This window comes from Alligator mississippiensis, chromosome 1 (genome assembly GCF_030867095.1).
Source record: "Alligator mississippiensis isolate rAllMis1 chromosome 1, rAllMis1, whole genome shotgun sequence".
NCBI classification, from domain to species: domain Eukaryota; kingdom Metazoa; phylum Chordata; order Crocodylia; family Alligatoridae; genus Alligator; species Alligator mississippiensis.
This window is the reverse complement of record NC_081824.1, coordinates 145,579,471-145,600,966: the sequence shown is the minus strand read 5'-3', so window position 1 is coordinate 145,600,966 and position 21,496 is coordinate 145,579,471. Positions and strand designations below refer to the sequence as shown.

The following is a 21,496-nucleotide window of genomic DNA, read 5'->3' as shown; positions in this document are numbered from 1 at the left end:
GCCCTCAGCCCCAAGCCACTTCCAGACCTGAGGTTGTCAAGGGCCAGGGCTAAGAGTCAGCTGACTGTCCTCACTGACCCCAGACAGCCCCAGGTCCAGTTTGAGACCTCAGCTTCTCTGAGGCAGTGCTAACAATCAGCTAATTGTCAACCTCAGCCCTGGAACAGCCCTCAGTCTAGCCATGCTACACGTTCAATTTATAGCGCTATACAAACAAGCCATAAAGATGTTCCCTATATTGTGCAGAACAACTTTGTGACTGTTTTGCCACTTTATGGCACCATAAATCAGCTGCAGATGTAGGACTGTTACTATTTATTGTACGATTAACACATTAATCTCACTATAATTGTAACATGGGCCAGAAGTCTTAGGTGCCTAAAACCATAGAAATGATAACTAGATTTTAAAGGGATTTGGGCCCTGAATTTGTGTACTGTATATATTTGCCCACTGTATGGCATTGCCTTAAGATATCATTATCATCTGGGGATGTGTCATCCAGAAGTAACATTGTATACATCATTAAGCATATGAAATATCAAACCTAAAGCACAGATCAGCTTTAAATTACTGGTACCAAGAACTAGAATATGATTGTTTACAGTTGTATACATAGAATTTGATATGATTAATCTGCTTTTTTGGTGTGGAAAAACAAGTGTACAGATCATATTTGGAAAAACATTTGCTTCGGTGATGCTGCTTGTTGACCTTGAAGGTCATCTGGGATCCAAGATAAATCTGAGTAGCCCCTGTCCAAACCCAGTCAAATCTTTCAATGGAAGGAGTATGAAGGAAGAATTGTATTAAAAGAGCAATGAACACTGATAGCAAAAAAAGGCTACTACAGTGTGAATAATGCAGCAACAAGAACATATCTAGATATATATTTATCTAGTCCAATACTTACTCATTTAAAAGAAATTTTAAAAATCTTAAAACCCCAGATTCTAAAATCTTAAATTCTGAAATCTAAGCCTAGCTTCTTAGGAAAATCTCATTCAAGTTTCAGAGATTAAGTTCTAAAAAGCACTGGTCTCCATACATCTACAGCTGGGAGATTCAGCACAAAGGTAGCAAGAGGAACATCATCTTAGGGCAAGGCCTCCCTTTTCATTCCCCTCCTCACTATCTAAAGCTAAACAAAAGGTTCAATTATGGTTGAAAAGGATGTGACTTTTGGCATACTATGTTCAAACTAGAACTATTACCTGTCCTTAAACCACCAATCTATATCCAGGTCTCCTAGAACTGACTTAAACTTTCCTATACTTCTAACATTGTCTCACCTGTGACTCATCTCTTCTTTACACAACTTCCTGTAGCCTGATTTATGTTAACTTGGCCTAACTTAAATTTACCTATTCCTAGAAAACAATCCAAGATCTATTTAAGATAGATTTATGGTACAAAAGCTAAAAAAACTTAATAAAAAACTTCTAAAAAGGCTGCATGTTTTACTCTTCAAGCCTTGCAGTATATTCCATATTTTATCTTTTCTCCAATCTTAGTTCCTCCTAAACACTCTTCAAATTTTCTGTCCATTTCTTTGTTCTGAGCTTCAGTAAAGAACTCTCTCCAGCCACCAACAATTCCTGCAACCACAAATATATAAATACATCATTATCATTTCTTGGCTGAAGTTAGTAATAACTTACCATTGTAAATTGATATTTTTGGCACATCACAATGTGTAAACATCCATCCATATTCCTAAAAATATGTCATTTGGTTTGGTAAATCTACATTTGTGGCCTCTGGCCTGAGACTTTTTTTCAACAATATAAGACGTAAATAGAAGAAGCTATTCTACACATTGGGAATTCAAAAAAACTGCCATAATTCTTTAAATTCTTTTTTATCATTTTGGTCATACCATAGCTGTGAAATATTTTGCATTACAAACCTCCAATTTGTTATATACAAGATTTGTTAATGAGATGTGTTAATGCCATTTGTTAATGGCTCAGGATTATTTTTTGTCAGTTGGGTATACAGTTTGGGAGTTGTTACAGAATTTTGGAGGTTCCCTCAGATTCTGATGGATTTTTAAACTGCAGCAAAGGTTGAAAGGAAAATCCAAGTTTAATTAAAAAATAAATACATTACCATGTATAAAGCTGTAATAAATTAGTACAATTCCTTTGACCCACATGAAGCTACATCCATTTATACTACTTTGTATTTGACCTCAAGTCTGTATGTAGCTTTTCATCCAAAGACAGCTTTAAAATTGTAAGCTGATCATAAACATTGCTCTCAGAGTCCACACCTCTGCCTGACCTCTCAGAACCTGCTTCTGCTCTTAGAACCACATGCTTGTCCCCCAGCCTGCCCAAAGTGTCTGCCTCAGATGCTAACTTTTCTTGTTATACCACTGAATTTACCTTTACGGAAGATAATTTTTCCAAACAAGCCATGGGTTTCTGGGGATTTCTCTTTCATAGCTTTGAAGGTGCTCTTCTCTGCAATGGTCTGGATCTCATCATCACTGAGGGAGAATCCAAGGAATTCAGCTATCTTTTTCATTCCCAAAGTCTGGTTCTAAAGAAAGGAAGATCTATTTGTATTGTGCCTGTAGAATGACTATATTAATATCTCTGTCAGCTCATACATAGCAGACTGACTGTAAAAACTGTCTGTATGTCTTAAGCATTGTAAGAATTCTAAGCATTTTAATATACAGGGAATATATGCCCAGTGGGTCTAGTCCCAAATTCATTACTCATGAAAACAGGGAGGTTTTTCCACATGAGGAGAGGCATCTGTGTGTTTTCTGTGGAGCTCTTTGTCCAAATAAGTGCTAAGACACAGAAAGCCGGACTGAACTCTAAGTTATGCCATGTAACTTAGTTGATTTCATTACAACTTTTTGCCACTTGGTATCATTACAACTGAGAGTTTACTTGTGCATGTTCATACACCCAGGAATGCTGAAGTAAAAGGCAGCGCAAAGTGCTCCCATGAGAACAACTTGGAAGGAGTTCTCTACAATCTGTTGGTTCTGCATAGAGGGTCTACTAAAGTCAATACAATTAGAAAGCTTCCTTTTGCAAACCAATTGGAAGCATATTAGGGACCTTGGGCTCCCAAGTCTGTCCTGAAGAGCTTGAGACCAAGACAGCCTGGAAGCCCAAACTATGGCAGATGAAGAGCCTCTATGCTCAGGCTTCCCAGTAGCTCTCCAGGTGAGCCGCTGAGAATCCAGGTGCTTGGAGACTGGGAAGGTCCAGCATTATTGTTGGGGCCAGCCTAGGAGCACCAGGACATATGTAGATGGGTTAGCAACAGGAAATCATGCAGGCTGGTCAGTGGCCCAGCTATTTGCTGTCCTGGTTTCTGTCAAAGGTACTGGTACCCTCTGTGTGTTCTTATGGAATATTTTGAATCTGTTATAAAAGTATTTTGTGCTGGAGGAGTTTTCTGATGGAAAAATGTCAACTACCTCCAATGTGTGTATGCATTGTATAGTGGTGATTTCTCATTGAATGAATTTAGTACTGGACTTAGGTAGTAAATAACAGGCATAGGAGAAATGAGATTGCCCAAGTTTTGTGCAATTTTAATTCTTTAAATCACCCCTCATTGACCTTGTCCAAACTGCAAACTAAAAGTGCTTTTTCCACCAGATGATTACCATCTTTGTATTCTTGGATCTATTATGCTTTGTGGTATGTCAGCATAATAATAGGAAGCCATGCAAACTCCTGGTTTGCAAAAGTCCATTGTAGGTTGTACCCACCTTCGCTCCACGAGGTGTCCCTGCGCCGCCCTTGCCCGGGCTCAAGGTCTTATGTGCCCTGGGCTCACGGGTGGACCCCAGAGGTTACCCCTGCTGACGTCGGGAGGACCCCTGAACTCACCTGCCACGACTTTGAATGTAACTTCAGTGGGGGGGTCCTCCCTTGGGGTCACCACCAGAGCCGGCGCATTTCTCGGCGGGTAGTCTTGGGGCTCCGTCCTCCCCTACACCCCAGCCACTTGCCACCTTAGGCCTTACCTCCTCTGTCTTCCACGTAGTTCTTGGCCAGGCTTCTTCCATCCCTGATTTTCCAGTCGTCAATGTTAGCCTTCAAGCCAGGCGTCTGGCTCACTGGAACGCCAGCCTGGCCCTTTTGCCCCAGCACTTGCTCCAATCCTGCAGCCTGTGATGCAGCCGGTTCCTCTGCTAGCTCCTTTGCCTGCAATGCGATCAGTTACTTCACCGATGCTACCGCCTCCAAGGCAGCCGGGTACTCCGCGGTTCCTGCCGCTTGTGAGGCAATGGGTTTCCTTACTCACTCTGCTGCCCGTCACCTGATCAGCGCCTCCAGCTCTGTTGTGAGTGCAGCAGCCAGTTTCCTCACTGGCTCTGCTGTCTGCTGTCCTGTCAGCTCCTTCTCTGGCTCTGTGGCCGGTGTTATAGTCGGGTTCCCCACCTGCTCTGCTGCCTGCTGCCCAGTCGGCTCCTCCTCCGGCTCTGTCGCTGGTGCTGTAGCCGGTTTCTTCACCGGCTCTGCCGGTAACTGACACGCTGGCCCTTCCACCAGCGCTGCTGCCAGTTGCTCCGCTCCATCTCTCGGAGCCGGCTGTGGCTCCGCCCTTTCCTCTCTCTGCCACTGTGTGTGGCGGCTGCTCCTCTTCTTGCTCCCACTTGCTCCTCCGGTCTCCTTCTCTCATCCGCCCCGCCACCTCAGTGGGGCCGCCTTTTGTTCTTCCTGGGAGGTGTCCTCCGCCCCTGCTACTCTGCCACAGCCAGATAAACGCCCAGCTAATTACCCGCGTCAGCGTTCTCGGCGTGAGCGCTCCCTTCAGCTCTTCCGGGTCTGCGGGTGATAAGTGGGACCCTTTGCTGCCCCGGGGTTCTTCCAGTGTCCCAGGTCCCCTGGGACACAACCCCCCCATCAAGATGCCTTGGGGCGCTCTTCTGTTGATGGTCCGGCCTCATCCCCGGCCTCGTGGGTTTGTCTCCAGAGGGTTCTGAGCTCGGGGTCCTCGACCTGCGCCTCCTGAAACTGTCTGCTGCTGGCGATATCATCTAAGTCGAGGCTTGTGGATTCCTCAGTGGCGTTGGGGTCCTCCTCGGCCTCGCCCAACCATCCTTCACTAGTCCCCATTCTTTTGCGAGCTTGCTCCACGTTTCTCACTCACTCCAGTACATCATAAATGGGTGTCCAATCCCTGCCTAGCAGCATCTCACATGCCAGTTTAGGCACCACCCCCCCAGGAGTTCCCCCTGGTGTTCCATGACGCGTAGCTGGACCCACTGTCATCCTATACGCTCAACCTCTCCATGGAGGCAGGCCACCGTCACTGGCGGGACCTTTCTTCCCGCTTGCCAACAAACCATATCAGCCCTTATCAGGGATTGAGCACACCCTGAGTCAAGAGTGGCCTGCACTGGGCGTCCATCCACCCAGGCCTTAACGATCGGGCGACTCCATATTATGTTCCCCTCACAGCTGGCATAGCTGCAATCCAAGGGTTCATCTACCTCCAGGCCACGGCGCCGATCGGGGAAGCCTCGGGGTTTGTCCGCCGGGACCCACTGCTCCGCGGGCTGACTGGGGCACTCTCGGGATAGGTGCCCATTCTGCCCACAGCAGAAGCACACCACATCCCTGCCAGCCCCCCAAATAGGGGGACGCCGCCATCCTGTTTCCTTAGGCGCTACCAGCATCGGTCCCAGGCTTCCCCTTTCCTTTGGATAGCTCGCCTCCGCCGCCGCAAAAGCCTCTGCCAGCTTCAAAGCCTCTTCACAATTCTGCGGGGAGTGTTGCTGGAACCAGCACTGCGTTCTTTCCTCCAGGTCATCCTGGAATTGCTCAAGGACGATCTGATCTGCCAAGTCCTCACGGTCGGACCCCACGGGGTTCACCCATTTGTCAAGAAGGTCTCGTAGCAGCTGCAGTAGTACCCGGGGTCGTCTCTTGTCGGGCCCTTTTCTGGCCTGAAACAGGCACTGATAGTGATCAGGGCTGATCTCCAGCCGATAAAGTATTGCCTGTTTCACCCATTCGTAGTTTTGGGCCTCATCTCTCGGGATGGCCCGATAAGCAGCCTGGGCCTTACCCACAACCAAGGCCCCCAACTGGCTGGCCCAGTAGTCCTGGGGAAGGCCTGTCATCAGGGCCTGGCGCTCAAAGGCTTCGATGTAAGCCTCAGGGTCGTCATCCTTCATCATTTTCGGCATTTTAAATGACACCTGGCTATGTCAGAGCCATTCCTGTTGGCGGTCGAACATCTGCTGCTGGGAATCGAGGATTTGGGTGAGGGCCCGCAAGTTCTGGCCAAGAACATCAGCCGTGGTCATAGGCATGGGTTGGGCACTGGCATAAGCTGCCATGTCTGGGTCTTCCATGTTCCCGGCCAATGCACCACTTTGTACCCACCTTCGCTTTACGAGGTGTCCCTGATCCACCCTTGCCCGGGCCCCAGGTCTTATGTGCCCTGGGCTCACAGGTGGACCCCAGAGGTTACCCCTGCTGACGTCGGGAGGACCCCTGAACTCACCTGCCACGACTTTGAATGTAACTTCAGTGGGGGCGGTCCTCCCTTGGGGTCACCACTAGAGCCGGCGCGTTTCTTGGCAGGTAGTCTTGGGGCTCCGTCCTCCCCTACACCCCAGCCACTCGCCACCTTAGGCCCTACCTCCTCTGTCTTCCACGTAGTTCTTGGCCGGCCCTCTTCCATCCCTGATTTTCCAGTCGTCAGTGTTGGCCTTCAAGCCAGGAGTCTGGCTCACTGGGACGCCAGCCTGGCCCTTTTGCCCCGGCACTTGCTCCAATCCTGCAGCCCGTGATGCAGCCGGTTCCTCTGCTAGCTCTTTTGTCTGCAATGAGATCGGTTACTTCACCGATGCTACCGCCTCCAAGGCAGCCGGGTACTCCGCGGTTCCTGCCGCTTGTGAGGCAATGGGTTTCCTTACTCACTCTGCTGCCCGTCACCCAATCAGCGCCTCCAGCTCTGTTGTGAGTGCAGCAGCCAGTTTCCTCACTGGCTCTGCTGTCTGCTGTCCTGTCAGCTCCTTCTCTGGCTCTGTGGCCGGTGTTATAGTCGGGTTCCCCACCTGCTCTGCTGCCTGCTGCCCAGTCGGCTCCTCCTCCGGCTCTGTCGCTGGTGCTGTAGCCGGTTTCTTCACCGGCTCTGCCGGTAACTGACGCGCTGGCCCTTCCACCAGCGCTGCTGCCGGTTGCTCCGCTCCATCTCTCGGAGCCAGCTCTGGCTCTGCCCTTTCCTCTCTCTGCCGCCGTGTGTGGCGGCTGCTCCTCTTCTCGATCCCACTCGCTCCTCCGGTCGCCTTCTCTCATCCGCCCCGCCGCTTCGGTGGGGCCGCCTTTTGTTCTTCCTGGGAGGCGTCCTCCGCCCCCGCTACTCTGCTGCAGCCGGATAAATGCCTGGCTGATTATCTGTGTCAGCGTTCTCGGCGTGCGCGCTCCCTTCAGCTCTTCCGGCTCTGCGGGTGGTAAGTGGGAGCCTTTGCTGCCCTGGGGTTCTTCCGGCATCCCAGTTCCCCTGGGACATAGGTAAATGAATTTGTATGTTCCATCAGTATTTTGCACACTTTACATTCATTTAGGTTTCAACTCCTTGCATGAGGTTTGGATAAACAAGACTATATATTAGGCCTGTGCAAAGCTTTGGTTGCTGGTTCGATTCAGAAGAGATTCAGGCCAATTCGGTGGCCAAATCTCCGAATCCAAATTGACTCAGGAGACCAATAAAAATGTCCAAATCAATTCAACCTCTCTGAATCAATTCGGAAAAGATTCAGAGATTTGGAGATTCAGGCAGTCCCCATTCACCGCCCCAGGGAGCTGAACCTGGGCTCCATGCCAGTAAGTAGCAGGGAGTGGGGCTAGAGAAGAGGGGAAGGAGCTATGGGGGGACACCCGCTCCATCCCCTGCCTGCTGCCCAAGCCCCCCTGAGTGCCCCCAACCCCTGCCTGCTCTCCCAGCCCCAACAATGGCTGCCCTGCCTGGCCCCAGCACCCTGGGGCTTAAAAAAATTTTAAAAAGCCCTGCACTCACCCACTGCTGCAGCAGCCATCAGGGACTCTGGGGGCTCATGGCAGCCATTGATAGGGCTGAGCGAGAGGGCGGGGGATGGGCCCTGTTCGATGGCCGAATCTCCAAATCAGGTTCAGCCAAATAAATACGGGACAGTGAGTCAAATCACCAAATTGAACCACTGTCCCCCGAATCAGCCAAATTTGAATCTGAAGCAAATACTAGCCACTTTGCACAGACCTACTATATATAGCTTTATCCTAGTGCTCTTAGGCAAAATTTTCCCTTGCAGACAATCAAAGTTTTCCTAGAGCAAGAACGAAAAGATTTGAGCAGTTCGACTATTGAACCTGATTTTCAGAAATGCCACCTGCTTTCCACCGTTCATGGAGCCAATGGGAACTTTAGGTGTTCCTTGTTTTTAAGCCACTGATTTTCAAGGATTTTACACAAAACCTAGGGAATGTATAAGGCTGATGAAAGAGGATCATTGTTACAGCAACTTACTGACTTTGGCTTTTGAGGATCATTTTCCCAGAAAATTAATTCGAAATGGTGAAAAGTAGTAGATGTATGCCTCATATATTCAAAAGTACCTCTGCCTTTGGATTCAGGTTTCAGTGATGCTCTTGTCTTCATAATTTGCTTTTGCATAGAAAGTCTGCACCAAAGCTAAGGTGCATTTGAGCCTACACCAAGGCTAAGGTGAATTTGAGTCCCACTTTCCAGGGGCAAGGATAACTGGGTTAAAAAATCCCCAGCAACATTTCCTCAGTGATAACTGTCTTTTTTTTTTTAATCCTTTTAAACAAAAAGTTATTATTTGTTTAATCAAGAGAGGTTTTCATCACAACTCTAAAAACATTTTTTCATTGTGGGATTTCGTTTTTCAGTACAAAGAGCTCAAAAAATGTTTTTTACTGAAAGGTAGAATAAAGCAATTATTTTCTGGTTTGAGTTATACTTAGGTGGGGAAAAGGCTTATGGGCTTAGTAGTGACCTTATTACTACTTATGAAGTATTCCTGTAGCAAATACTAAATAAAATTCAAAATAAAACTTCTCTTAAATGGCAATAACTCACTTCTTTCATTTCTTCATAGGTTATCACCATAACATGGTCATCAGCAATATAATTGTTCCATTCAATTAAATACTCAAAATAGGAGCCCCAGGTCACTACAGAAAACAAGGAGAGAAAATATTAAAAATGTAAGAGTAATGAAATGGGAAATTGATTGAGATGGTGTCCTGTTACTTCCAGCATATACTTCTTTTGTAAGGATAGGCTGGCTTTTCAGTGCAAGTTAACAGGATCTGAAGAAAGAACTAGGGCAATACATTACACCGCTGCTTTTAAGCAGGAATAATACATGGTCTCACCATCCATTTGCTACCACCCCAGCTGTGTGGAAGTGATTCTTAATTACCATGGCAATCTAGTGAACAAGCTGGACAGCAAGACAAGAAAACATTTTAGTCCCCAGCTGTCTGCTTCCTCTGATCACTTAAGGTATTGATAGATTGAAAGATTGCTATTGAAAGATATGAAACAGTAGATAGCATTTAGCCTTCTAAACAGCAAATACATTATACATAGATGAGAAAAAAAATCAGTTATGTGTATTGTGTGAAGTTATTTTGAGTTGATTCATCAGATTTGAATTTCTAAGCTAACATCTTGTGCATAGATCCATTTACACAGTGAATACATATCAGGATTACTTACCTATCAGGAATACTTACTTATCACAGTAAGATTATCAGGATTATCCCCTTATCCTTATCCCCCTGCAAATATAAGGGTTTCCAAACTAGATGGAGGTATATATAGTTGAAGCAAACAGCTGTGCAGGCCCTTTGAGGTGCTCCAGCTATTTTCTGCAGCTTTTACTTCAAACTGTGCCACTTCTCTGATCAGCTATGCAGAACCACTGATAAGCTCCAGCCAGCTGGAGAAGCAGTAGCCCCTAAAGTAAAAGTTGCAGCAAGCAGCCAAGTAGCATACCCTTAATTCAGCAATCTGTGCTGCAAAATACATAGGTTGTGAACCACCCAGATCTAAGTAATCCAGGATTTACTCTGTGCAAATATATATGTGCACACACGTGTATGGCTACTGTGTGCAAGTGACAAAAGTGCCACGTAGACAACTAAAAAATTGTGACTTAGACAACTGAAAAGAAATAAAATTCTACCCTAAGCAATTTACCTAAGACCCTAGAGGGAGTTAGTCAGCTAATAATGAGTTTAGTGATTTCTGAAGCCAGAGTCTGATTTCACATTTCACCACTATAAATCGAGCACAACCCTAATACAAGTAGGGCACAGCTACACATCACCCTACATCACCATAGCAATGTGCTACATCACCTTAGGATGACATGGGTCTACACATGACTGGCAGCTATTTCACCATAATGGCATACTCCCCTGTTTTAGCAGTGAGAATTAACCATATTCTGCGTGCACAGCACAGTATGGGCAGTTACTGTGCCATGCTTTAGTACTTCCAAAAGAAAGTATGAAGCAAGGCACAGTAACAATGTCACTGTAGGGTGATGTGTAGACGTATCCACAGTGAATTTATTTTCAAATGATAATAGGGCAACTGATATTAGAAACTGGCTTTGGTTTTCCTGAAGCCCAGTGCCAAGCATAGCCTAGATACCAAGTAATCTGAATAGCTTCCAAAAAATGGAGCGCACATTTTCCATTCATAAAAGCTGTAAAGTACTCATCCCATGTGTTGAAGGATTGAAGTAAAGGCATATCATTGTAAAAATGAAAGTAAGAGACAGCTGTATCTTTTGGATTGCGAACCAGCAGCAGTATCTAAAAAAAATAAGTAAATAAGTTTGTTAACTGGCTGAAAGTCAGTAAAAAATCTTAAAGTAATACAATTTTTATAGTTCTAAAATTCATTCTTATTTACAGAACCAATAAAGCCAGTGTCATTTTCATTAATATAATTTTATTTCATTAGCAGGATGCTTCCTTCCAAAATGTTTAGTACAGAATCAATTTTAATATAATAAAAGGCTCAGTCTGTCTGTCTGGGTGTCTGTCTATATGTCTGTCTGTCCGTAATTCTTTTGGCCAACTGTGCATGTGCTGCTGAGAGGGTGGGTGGCAATTGGCTGCACAGGCCCAAGTTTGGGCTTAGGCTGTGCAAGCCCAAGTTTGAGCTACTGCTGGAGAAGTTTATGGTGGTGGTGAACATGCCCCAGCCACCCGAGAAGCAGCGCTTCCCCATGCCTCTCTGCCTGAGGGTGAAGGCAGGGGATCACAGTGGCAGCACCCCCCACCACCTAGCCCCAATGCCCCCCAAGAACAGCCAGCAGGGAGTGGGAGGTGGCAGGCAGACAGGGAGGGAGGCAGATGCTGGCCAGGCAGAAGCAAAGAAGCAGGCAGGGTAGAGCAGGGCTGAACCTGGAGTAGCCGGGGAGGGGGACTAGAGCAGGGCTGGACCCAAAGCAGTGTGGGTGGGGGTAGAACAGGCCCGGACCCAGAGCGGCGGGGGGTAGGAGGGGCGTGGGGCTGGATGCAGGGCTCCATCCCTGCCTGCCTTCCCCCCTGCATCATTCTTGATGGGCAATTTGCTAGTAACAATATAAAATATCAGTATTAGGAGCCAGTGTTAATGCATGGGGATAGATCAGTGTTCCTGAACCTTGTTAGACTGAAGACATCCCTCATTAGACTCAAGTCACCTCTCAGAAAATTTTGTCAAAAACAAGTGTAAAATATAGAAAAACAGTAGAACAATTGTTCTTTTGCAAAGAACTAAGAAAGTCTAGAACAAGTCAATGTTTTTAACATTATGTATTGCTATTTGAAATGTTGATGGGTTGATGTTGTGAATTATGCTTGCATACATAATAATGCTAACATTGTATGGTACCCCACAAAAACTTTGAGAGAATCTAAGGGCACCCTGGTTGAGAATCACTCGGCTAAATGTCTGAAATTTATTTACTTCCAAGCGAAAACTAATTCAGCTATTTGTTTCCTGACTCAGGGGACAACACTGTATCACTTCACATTCAGAAATGTATGTTCGCCCAAAAAATGCCAAGAAAGAATTGCAGAAAACACATATTACAGAGACAAGGAAAACCTAAACTGGTCTCAAAATGCCCATAAAGTAGGTATAAATTCAATGAAACATGAAATGAATATTCACCTTAGCTTTATTTTTGAAAATAGATTGTGGCAGGATTTGTGGAAGGATATGGGTGGTGTTGATTCTTCTGAAAGGTAGTTTCTTCATCATCTTTAATTGGGTTAGAAAGAAAAAGGGAATTAATAGAATTGTATTTTATTAGGAATTTTATATTTAAAAATTAGATTCAAAGATTAATATTTCTTTCTTGTATACTGAGGAGGAGTCTATTTCATTACTATTAATATATATCAATCTAAGCCAAATTAATATTGTTTTTCTAAGTCAAATATGAATCCTTCCTTTTGTTTTCCTTTTTTTCAACTGCAACTACAAAGGTCCTATTACTAATGCTCCTTTTGTGATATTTAGTGAATGTGGACTCATGCCTCTTGATCCTCTTTTGGAAAGATTCTGCAAGAGTCCATTCCAACAGTATTCCAGCATGACTAAACACAGGAAGCTTGTTCTTTAGAGATAGCCAGCTGGCTTTGGGCACTTGTTACGTAAGATAAGCTGTATAACAGCTAACAATCTAATTTTTAACATGTACAGATAAACAAAATAAGTAATTCTGTCTGCATCAGCAGCATGTGGTAACTTTTACTAAGAGTATGTCTGTCAACAGCTCTTCAGCTCTGGATAAAAGGGACCTTCCGAGTCAAATCCAGTCCCTTTTTGTTGCAAGCACCATGGCTTAATCCTATTTATCCACTCATTGAATTCCATCTTCAGAGCACTTAGGGCAAGCAGTCTCTGCTAGTGGTTCATGGATTGCACTGATACTCAGTGGGCTGTTGCTCTATTCTCAGTTCTTTCACTGGGAATATGCTTAGACAGAACAATGCAGTTCAATGTACATTCAAACTAGTGTGGGTACTAGAAACAGAATAGCTGCATTAGTACAGTGTTCTGTCTAGGTCATGAGCAAGTCATGCTTCACCAATCTGATTTCTTTGTATGACAAGGTGACAGACTCTGCGGATGGAGGAAGAGCACTGGATACAATATACCTTGACCCTAGCAAGGTTTTTGACACTGTTTCCTACAACATTCTCATTAACAAGATAAGAAAATATAGACTAAATGAACTCACTGTGATTTAGATACATAACTAGTTGGATCATCATACATATCCAGTAATCATCAATGGCTCAAAGTCCATCTGGAAGAAGGCATCAAGTGGGGTTCCCTAGGGTTCTGTCCTGGGTCCAATATTGTTTATTCCTTTCATTAATGACTTGGATAATGGAATAGAGTACAAACTTAGCAAATTTGATACCAAGTTGGGTGGAGCTGCAGAAACGGAGGGCAGGGTGTAACTTTTCGTGCCGGTCTTTGGCCCACCGCTTAGATTTTTCCATCCAGGTGCACTGGCCGCTACTTTATGGACTGACAGTTTGGTTGACAGTGTAGCTTATTAAAGTTGCTGAGGGTTCTTTCCTTCTATGTCTTCAATGTAAAATAATGTTGGGGAAGATGATGTTGACCTCTCTTCCTTTAGTGCCTTTACACCTACACACAGTGTAGCTTGGACCTGGGGCACTGCCTCCCCTACACCCTGCCTAATGCCACCTTGATAGCACAATGTCAAGTCTGATGCATATTTGTCTTGCCTCACTCAGTTACAAGAGTCTCTGTCACAATAATGGTGGCATGGGCTAGAAGTGACCATGTCCGCAATAATTGTCTTTATTCTTATTTGGTCCCATGTATCCTTTCTCTATGCAAGAAACATTGGGCTTAGCCCCACCTAAATGCAGTCCACACTGTCTCACTCATGGTTTAATTATTTTCCTTTTTCTTTTTGTTTTTCATGTTCGCCGTCGATCCAACTCTGATCACTGATTTTTGCCTCCTACGGATGCTTCTCCAGTAATCATGCTGGCTCCTTTGAGTCTGCTCTGGTGCTCAGCCTCTCTAAATTAGGTCTCCACCAATTGCCTCTTCCGGGACAATTCGCCTTCTCACGCTGTTTCAGCTGTGGTGAGGAACTCACTTCTGGTCCCCCTCTGATGCTGTCTTGCGGCAGTTTTAAACCAGTGCCTGTGTTCTGCCTTGCAAATTGGTGCCGATACACACTTACAAGGCATGCCCATGCCAAAGGCATGTGCTCTCTCTCTTTCCCTTCTTCTGCTGCTGGTGGTCAGTTGGCTCATGGTGCCAGCATCTGCAGTTAAGTCCCTCAACGTAGCAGGTTCTTCCTCTCTGCTACACAGGGCTAGGACCCAGAATAACCAAGATAGAATAGCTGATATTTAACAAATTTAGGTTGGAGATTAGGAGGAACTTACTTTGAGGGTAATCAGGCACTGGAACAGGTTACTAGAGAAACCGTGAAATCTTCATTCTTGGAAATTTTCAAGACCAGGCACTTGGCTAGGATACTTTAGTCAGATTGACCCTGCCTTGAACAGAAGGATAATCTAGATGACCTTGCATGGTCCCTTCCAGCCCTACTTTCCTATGATCCTGTGAACCTAGCTATCCCTTCTGAGTGACAGGGCAAATTCATTTGAGTCCAACATAGCTATGCTGCTTCTGGTACCCAAGCTAGCTTATTCAGTTTTGCTTGGGTATTTCTACATAGCAATGTATTGTGTCACGTAAACATATCTCAGGTGCTTTGGAGTAAATTTCTTCTAATTTTGTGAGTTTTCCTATATGCAAATTGGATATAATGATATTTACCTGCTTTGTTAAAAACGTTGAGATCTACTGTAAAAATTGGCACATAAAATGTAGATATGATTTATGTTGTGTGGTAAGTATTTTTATAACGTGCATACATAGGCTGCAGAAGTCAACATCATAGTTGTCCTGGGCAATCATTCAGGCTGACATATTCAGTTCAAATACAGAGTCAAACTATATATTTCAGAAGAATCTTAGCTGAGATGGACTTTGAGAAAGAAAATTCCTTCCCTACCTAGTATTGGATGTGAGATGCATTGGCAGATCTGTGCGCTGTTGTTTGCACTGCCTGTATCATGAAACTGCTTCAAACTAGTAAAAGGACTCTGTAAACTGCAGCCATAAATTTCATACCTTTAATATACAAAAAGCCAGTTACTTCAGAAATGATAAAAATGCAGTCATGGTATAGGAAATGTGCATGCAGTCTGAACCAGCCATGGACTAGCTACAGAATCCATGAGTACCTGAGTAGTATTATGCATTTAAGATTAAATGCTCATTTCCTGAATTTTCTTTTATTGATTCTGCATTTGACTGTCAAAGAAACTCTTCCCTATGCCCTAGAAAGCAACATTTCATCCAGCAACTGTTAACCATCCATACTGCCACAGTCCATGTTTTTTTATTTATTTATTGACCTGTGCTTTTTATAGCAAACACTCAGTAATCTTTGCCTTTAGGTGCTCTGAAAGAATCATGGGCAAAGAGGGACCATAAATCCAAAATTCTCTGTTGCTGTTTTATCCCCCCCAGACTCGTCAGGATGTCCTGCTGCCAACTATTTCTGGGTACACCTATACTGCTGTTGAGAGGCATGATTGCAGTAACAGTAAATATGTCCAAGTTAGTTCTAATCCACCTAGTTTAGGGTAACACTAGAAGTTTAAGATTCAGAAGCATGAACTCCTGAAAGGGAAAACTATCAAAGTGCATACACTGGTATATCTATATGCTGGTGTCACAGCGGGGTCCTCGCAGAGGGCCGTGATCTCCTTGAGGTCCCTCGCTCTGTGTCAGGCCGGCCCAAGACACCCTCTAATTCTCGCCCGCCACATCTTTGATGGTAAATATAATGATGGGAGGCTGCCTTGTGCTTTCCCTGGGCACGGCTACTTGGGACCTCTGTCCCCACGGTTCTTCCGGACCCCCTGGGGGTCTCCCGATATGGTGGGTGTGCCCCAGACACCCTAGCCTTGTGGGCTATGCGTGGCTCCTACCACCCCCTAATACCACGCCCCAAGCCTCGCAGATGTAATAGACGTTGTCCGGTCTATACGCCCGCTTCCCGGGCCTCCTCTCTAATGGGGCCCACTCTGGGCTCCCTCTCTCATGCCCAGCCTCTTGCTGGAGCTCTCGTCTTGCCCACTCTGGGCCTCCCCTGCTGGTATGGTTCCGCTCAGGGACTCTCTAGCGGGCCTCCGGTCCTATGGGCCAACCGCACGGGCACCCTCTCTGACCCTGGCTCACCGCGCTGCTACTCCCTGTCTTCTCGGGGCAACCGCGGCGCCCTGCCTCAGTCTGAGGGGTGTTACCGCACTAGCCTGCGGCTGGGCTCGCTATGCCCGTCTCGGGCTCCTCGATATGGCCCCGCTCTCTAGGGCTGCTCAGTATGGTGCTCCCCCTCTCTGGGGCTCGCCGTGCCCACACTGGGCTACTCAGTAACGTACAATGGCGCTCCCCCTCTTTGGGGCTCGCCGTGCCTACACTGGGCTACTCAATAACGTACAATGGCGCTCCCCCTCTTTGGGGCTCGCCGTGCCCACACTGGGCTACTCAATAACGTACAATGGCGCTCCCCCTCTTTGGGGCTCGCCGTGCCCACCCTGGGCTACTCAATAATACCGCCCCTTTCCTGGGGCCGGGGTCTATGTTCCCCCACACGCAATCCGGGGTCTAGGTCCCCGTCTACAACCTACGGGTTGCGCCCGTGACCCACTGGCCGCGCTCCTCGCCGCCAGTTGCTCACGCACTGGCGTGCGAGCTGCGCCTTCCCTGGTGCTATGAAAATAATGCGCCCTCTTGGCGCTAGGGCACCCCACACTCTCTGGGGTCCCTATAATTGAGGCCTCCTCCAACCCCTACAGCCTCACCCAAGCCTCCGGATGTAATAACACAAACACAAAGCAAACACAAGCCTCCTGGCTGCAACGCAAACATAAAGCCCCCTGGCTAATCCTTTAGTGCCCAATCCTCTCAGGGCTATCATGAGCTGTACTTGCCCATTGGGCTTCTCCCCATATCTCGGCTGAGGGAGCTCCTGCCTCTCTGGCTGCTGGCAGAGAACTCCTAGCCTGGCCTCAGCCCTGAGCTTTATAAGGGCCAGGCCCTGCCTCCTACAGGCAGCTGGTTCCCCTTGGTTGCTCCAGCAACCCGCAGCTGCGCTCATTACCTGAGCAAGCCTCAGCTGGGCTCGTTATGTCAGGCCAGGGCACGCTCACTCGCTCCCTGGCAGTTTCTCCTCTATAGGAGCAGGGGCACCGAGGTGCCCTGCGACAGCTGGCAAAGCTAGTTTTAGGAGCAAGAAATTGGAGCAATAACCGGGGTCCCCACTACGCTAAATCAGTAAAAGTCACCCACTGTGGAGGTGGGGGAAAGGGAAGAGTCAATGCTTTAGCCTCTACCTACAGCCTCTGTAAGTCTAATACTAACTCTGTTCGGTAGGAATGTACAACGTGTGTTGATGTCTGTGCCACTGTATTCTCAATGCTAGTGTTACCAGCATCAGATTAAAGCTAATGTGGCAATCACACTTCTGATTACAATGTAGAGGTAACCTGTAATAGAGACAGGAAGAACGCTCAGGGGTAGGACTTCCTGAATCACTGAGGGAGTCCATGAGTTTCTCCATCCCTAGAAATTAAAAAAAAAAAACATATTTGAGAGACACTTACCTGGGGTGGTTTAATTAGGGATGATCCTGCCTTGAGCAGGGGGCTAAACTACGTGACTTCATGAGATCCCTTCCCGACCTACTTTCCTATGATCCTATGATCCATAGATGCCACTAACTTAGTGTTCCCTCTGCTCTTCCCTCCCCCACCCCACTTTGGTCAAATTACTTTGGCTTTGGAGAAAAATAATCTCCATGGCAGGGCCTGTACTGGACCATGGTCAGCACACTGCTCTGTTTTCATTATCATTTTCCACTTCAGGGAGTAATATAACATACCGTGCTGCAGCCCCAAAACTATTCTATGATATCCTTTTCAATAATCAATTAATACTATATCTGACATTAATCTCACTGCTCTGTACATCTGAAGCACTCTCACAACTCCCTAGCCCAGCTAGACTATCCCTGTTGTTATGACTTGATCACAAAGTTGGGGAGATAATGGACCATCCACAGCCTGAGACAGCTATTATATTTTTAACAATTCTCAGATGCTTCAAACAGTGCATGTTAACATTGCTGATATTAGTTTTCCTAATATTCTTTGCTGACCTGAAATTGCTTTTCATCTCCAAACTCTAGCCGTGAAATCATTGGTACTTCTTTTTCAATACTGTTTCTAGAATTAATTTCCTCTTCAGTATATTTGCCAGCTGTTGTTTCCAAATCCTTCAGGATTTGTTCAAGCCAATTTGTACCTGAAAAAAAGAAACCAGTTCCAAAACTGTGACTTGAGAATTTTCACTACAACTTTGAACCTAGCTGGCTTGCAAATACTCTTGTCTTTAAATAATAATAATAATAATAATAACAACAACAACCAGGACAAAAGAATAATTGGCAGTCAAAGATGGTAGCTGAAAACCTAGAAATCTTATTGTGATACAGAAACATTTCCTACTGTTTTTTTGAAACAGCAGCATCCAATGAACAGAAAAGTACTGTTCCATCAGATTATATAATTTGTGACCAATATAACAAACAGGAACAACTGAGTTGTGTCATATGATCTACTTTGTGAGGAACAATTTACTTAGAAGCCACTATGTTCAGAAGCATGTTTCTTGATTCAGTGAAAGAAAGTCGTATGCAAATCATAGAGTAATGATAATTGTTGCCACTGAATATGCTGTTTCTTGCCAATCAACATTATATCAATACTAACTTTACCAAAAGCAAATGATACAATAATGGCTTCTCAAAAGAAAGCAGTTTAGCTGGAAACAGAGCAACAGCACTGATGATTCAAGGTTAGGTGAAATCTGGATTCACTCATATTGAAGAGGTAAATTACTCTTTTGTTCTCATTTTACCAGTGTAAATTTGGAATCTTTCCAAATATATACTACTGTAACTGATGGTAGAATCTGATCCTGTCATTCCAAATCACATTTGTTCAATTTATAAGTGAAAGGATTGTTTTCCAAGCTTCCAACCTTTGAAACACCATCAAGGTAAAACTGTTCCTGCTGTGTTATTTTCAACTCACTCAGAATCAACTGGCATTGATTTTAGTAAAGATTTCTGGTCTTCACTGAATCAAATCTAAAATGAGGCATAAATGAGCATTTTAATAATACATCTCTTTTGATATTTGGGTTAGATCTTACAATCTTTTACTTTTCATGCTTGTGAATTCAGATTCAACCTGAAGCAGATACTACCAAAAACTTACCAAAAAATTGTATCTATATTCTAAACCAATAAACATTACATGTATAATTACTGAAAAATGTAATTATTCAGGCGGAGACTAAGTGAATGGAAGTAATTCATTCCAAACCTCACCCCTGCCTACACACTAAAATACATTACATACTCCAATGTAGGCAGTCTACAGAAGAAACTATCTTACTTGTTTTAAGAAACCCCTAAAACACTATCTTCGTAACAGACCCTGCAGATCTTCATAAACTGCATTAATTCATTAATCATTCATCAGCATTCAATACAATGAATACACGTATAGCATGTTACATTTAATTTGTGTAGCAAACTAGCAATATTCACCAGTTTTAGGGTATCCTGCTAGGATTATATCATCATTCCTTGCTTCAAAAGACTGAAGTGCTTTGAAATTTTCTGGGCTGCAAAAATTGGCAGGATACAAAACTCCTTCATAGGAAATTAACAAATCTTCTGGGACCATCTTTTCACTGTTAGCCAATATCTCATTCAGTAATTCAATAGGCGTTCTCCTCCTGTTCGTATCCATGCTTGTTTCTCTATGAAACTGTGGAGAGAGACTGAGGCACGGGCTGTGTTTTAGCAGTATAGATAGATTTTGTTACAGATACATTATAAAAGGGCAAAGAACATTCAGGAAGAAAGTAAATGTTACTGATTAACTCAAGTGTTTGTGACTAAAGGCAGGTAGGTCTTGCTTTATATGTACTCTATTGAAGTTCGATGTTACAATATGTCCTTCAGTACTTAGATTTCCCAAACATCTCAAACTCATAGTTGCCAGTCCCACCCAGATTCAGAGATAATCCATCTGAGATGTTTAAGGCCAATTAATTTACCCCACTCATCCTGAGTAAATAACCATCAGAGGAATTGTAGTGACATAATGTGTGCACATATGACTGACTAGAGCAGTGGTTCTCAACCCTTTTTATACTGGGACCCATTTGCAAAGATTGATGGCTTGTCCTGACCCATCCCTCCCTGGCCTTGCCAGTGCCAACCCACAGTCCTCCACCCCCACTCCCAACCCACCCTGTTGCATCCTCAGTGTCTGGCCACCCAGCCACCTTCTCCCAGTGCTGGCATGCACCTGCCCCCGCACATACACCAATTCCCTCCACACATTCACACACACACATACACAGACACTGCCCATCCCCACCCTGACAGTTCCCAAGCCCTGACCCTCCACCCCTGCTCCCCACACACTTACCTTCATCTGGTTGCTGGGACTGCTCCCATAATCCTGCCCGGCTGCCTGCTGGCTATGCTCCAAGCAGCCCCTTGGAGGCAAACATTGCCAGCCTGCAAAGAGAAAACTCCACTTTTGCACATTTTTCTTGCACTTGCTTGTCACCCTTTGAAATGTTCTTGTGACCCACTTTTGGGTCGCAACCCATGGGTTGAGAAATGCTTGACTAGACCAAGCTATGACAAAAAGCTGAAACCAAAACATCAGATCTAAACAAACAGTAGCTTGCTAAACAGCAATACCTACCAGTAAGGGCGCAAGCTAGCACCAAGAGGGCGCATTAATTTTACAGCGCCAGTGAAGGCACGACTTGCACGCCAGTGCGGGAGCAACTGGCGGCGAGGAGCACGGCCAGTGGGTTGCGGGCACAACCAGTAGGTTGCAGACGGGGGACATAGACCACGGATTGCGTGCGAGGTGCATAGACCTCAGCCCCAGAGCGAGGGGCGACTTCATTGAGAAGCCCAGGGTGGGCACGGTGAGCCCCGAAGAGGGGGAGCGCTATATTAGGGAGCCCAGGACGGGCACAGCTGATGCCGGCAAGAGCGTCACTTGCGGGGTTCATAGACCCCAGCCCCAGGGAGGGGCGATTTATTGAGGAGCCCTAGAGTGGGGCGATTATTGAGGAGCCCAAGAGGGGCCATATTGAGGAGCCCGAGATGGGCATAGCGAGCCCGACCACAGGCTAGGGCGGTAACACCCCTCAGACCGAGGCAGAGCGCTGCGGTTGCCCCGAGAAGACAGGGAGTAGCAGCGTGGGGAGCCGGAGTCAGAGAGGGTACCCGTGCGGTTGGCCGGAAGGGCTGGGG

General features: G+C 45.7%; 1 protein-coding gene across 1 annotated transcript; it reads right to left on the bottom strand.

Annotated features, from left to right (window-relative positions):
- Positions 1-300: 300 nt before the first annotated feature.
- LOC102577042 (sulfotransferase 6B1) lies at positions 301-20,015 on the bottom strand. The gene is made up of 7 exons (XM_006259394.4): positions 19,757-20,015; positions 18,299-18,444; positions 12,178-12,267; positions 10,700-10,826; positions 9,076-9,170; positions 2,391-2,547; positions 301-1,598 (listed from the first exon to the last, which is right to left on the bottom strand). The coding sequence occupies exons 1-7, from the start codon at positions 19,959-19,961 to the stop codon at positions 1,468-1,470; spliced, it is 951 nt and encodes a 316-aa protein (XP_006259456.1). The 5' UTR covers positions 19,962-20,015; the 3' UTR covers positions 301-1,467.
- Between the last annotated feature and the right edge of the window lie 1,481 nt (positions 20,016-21,496).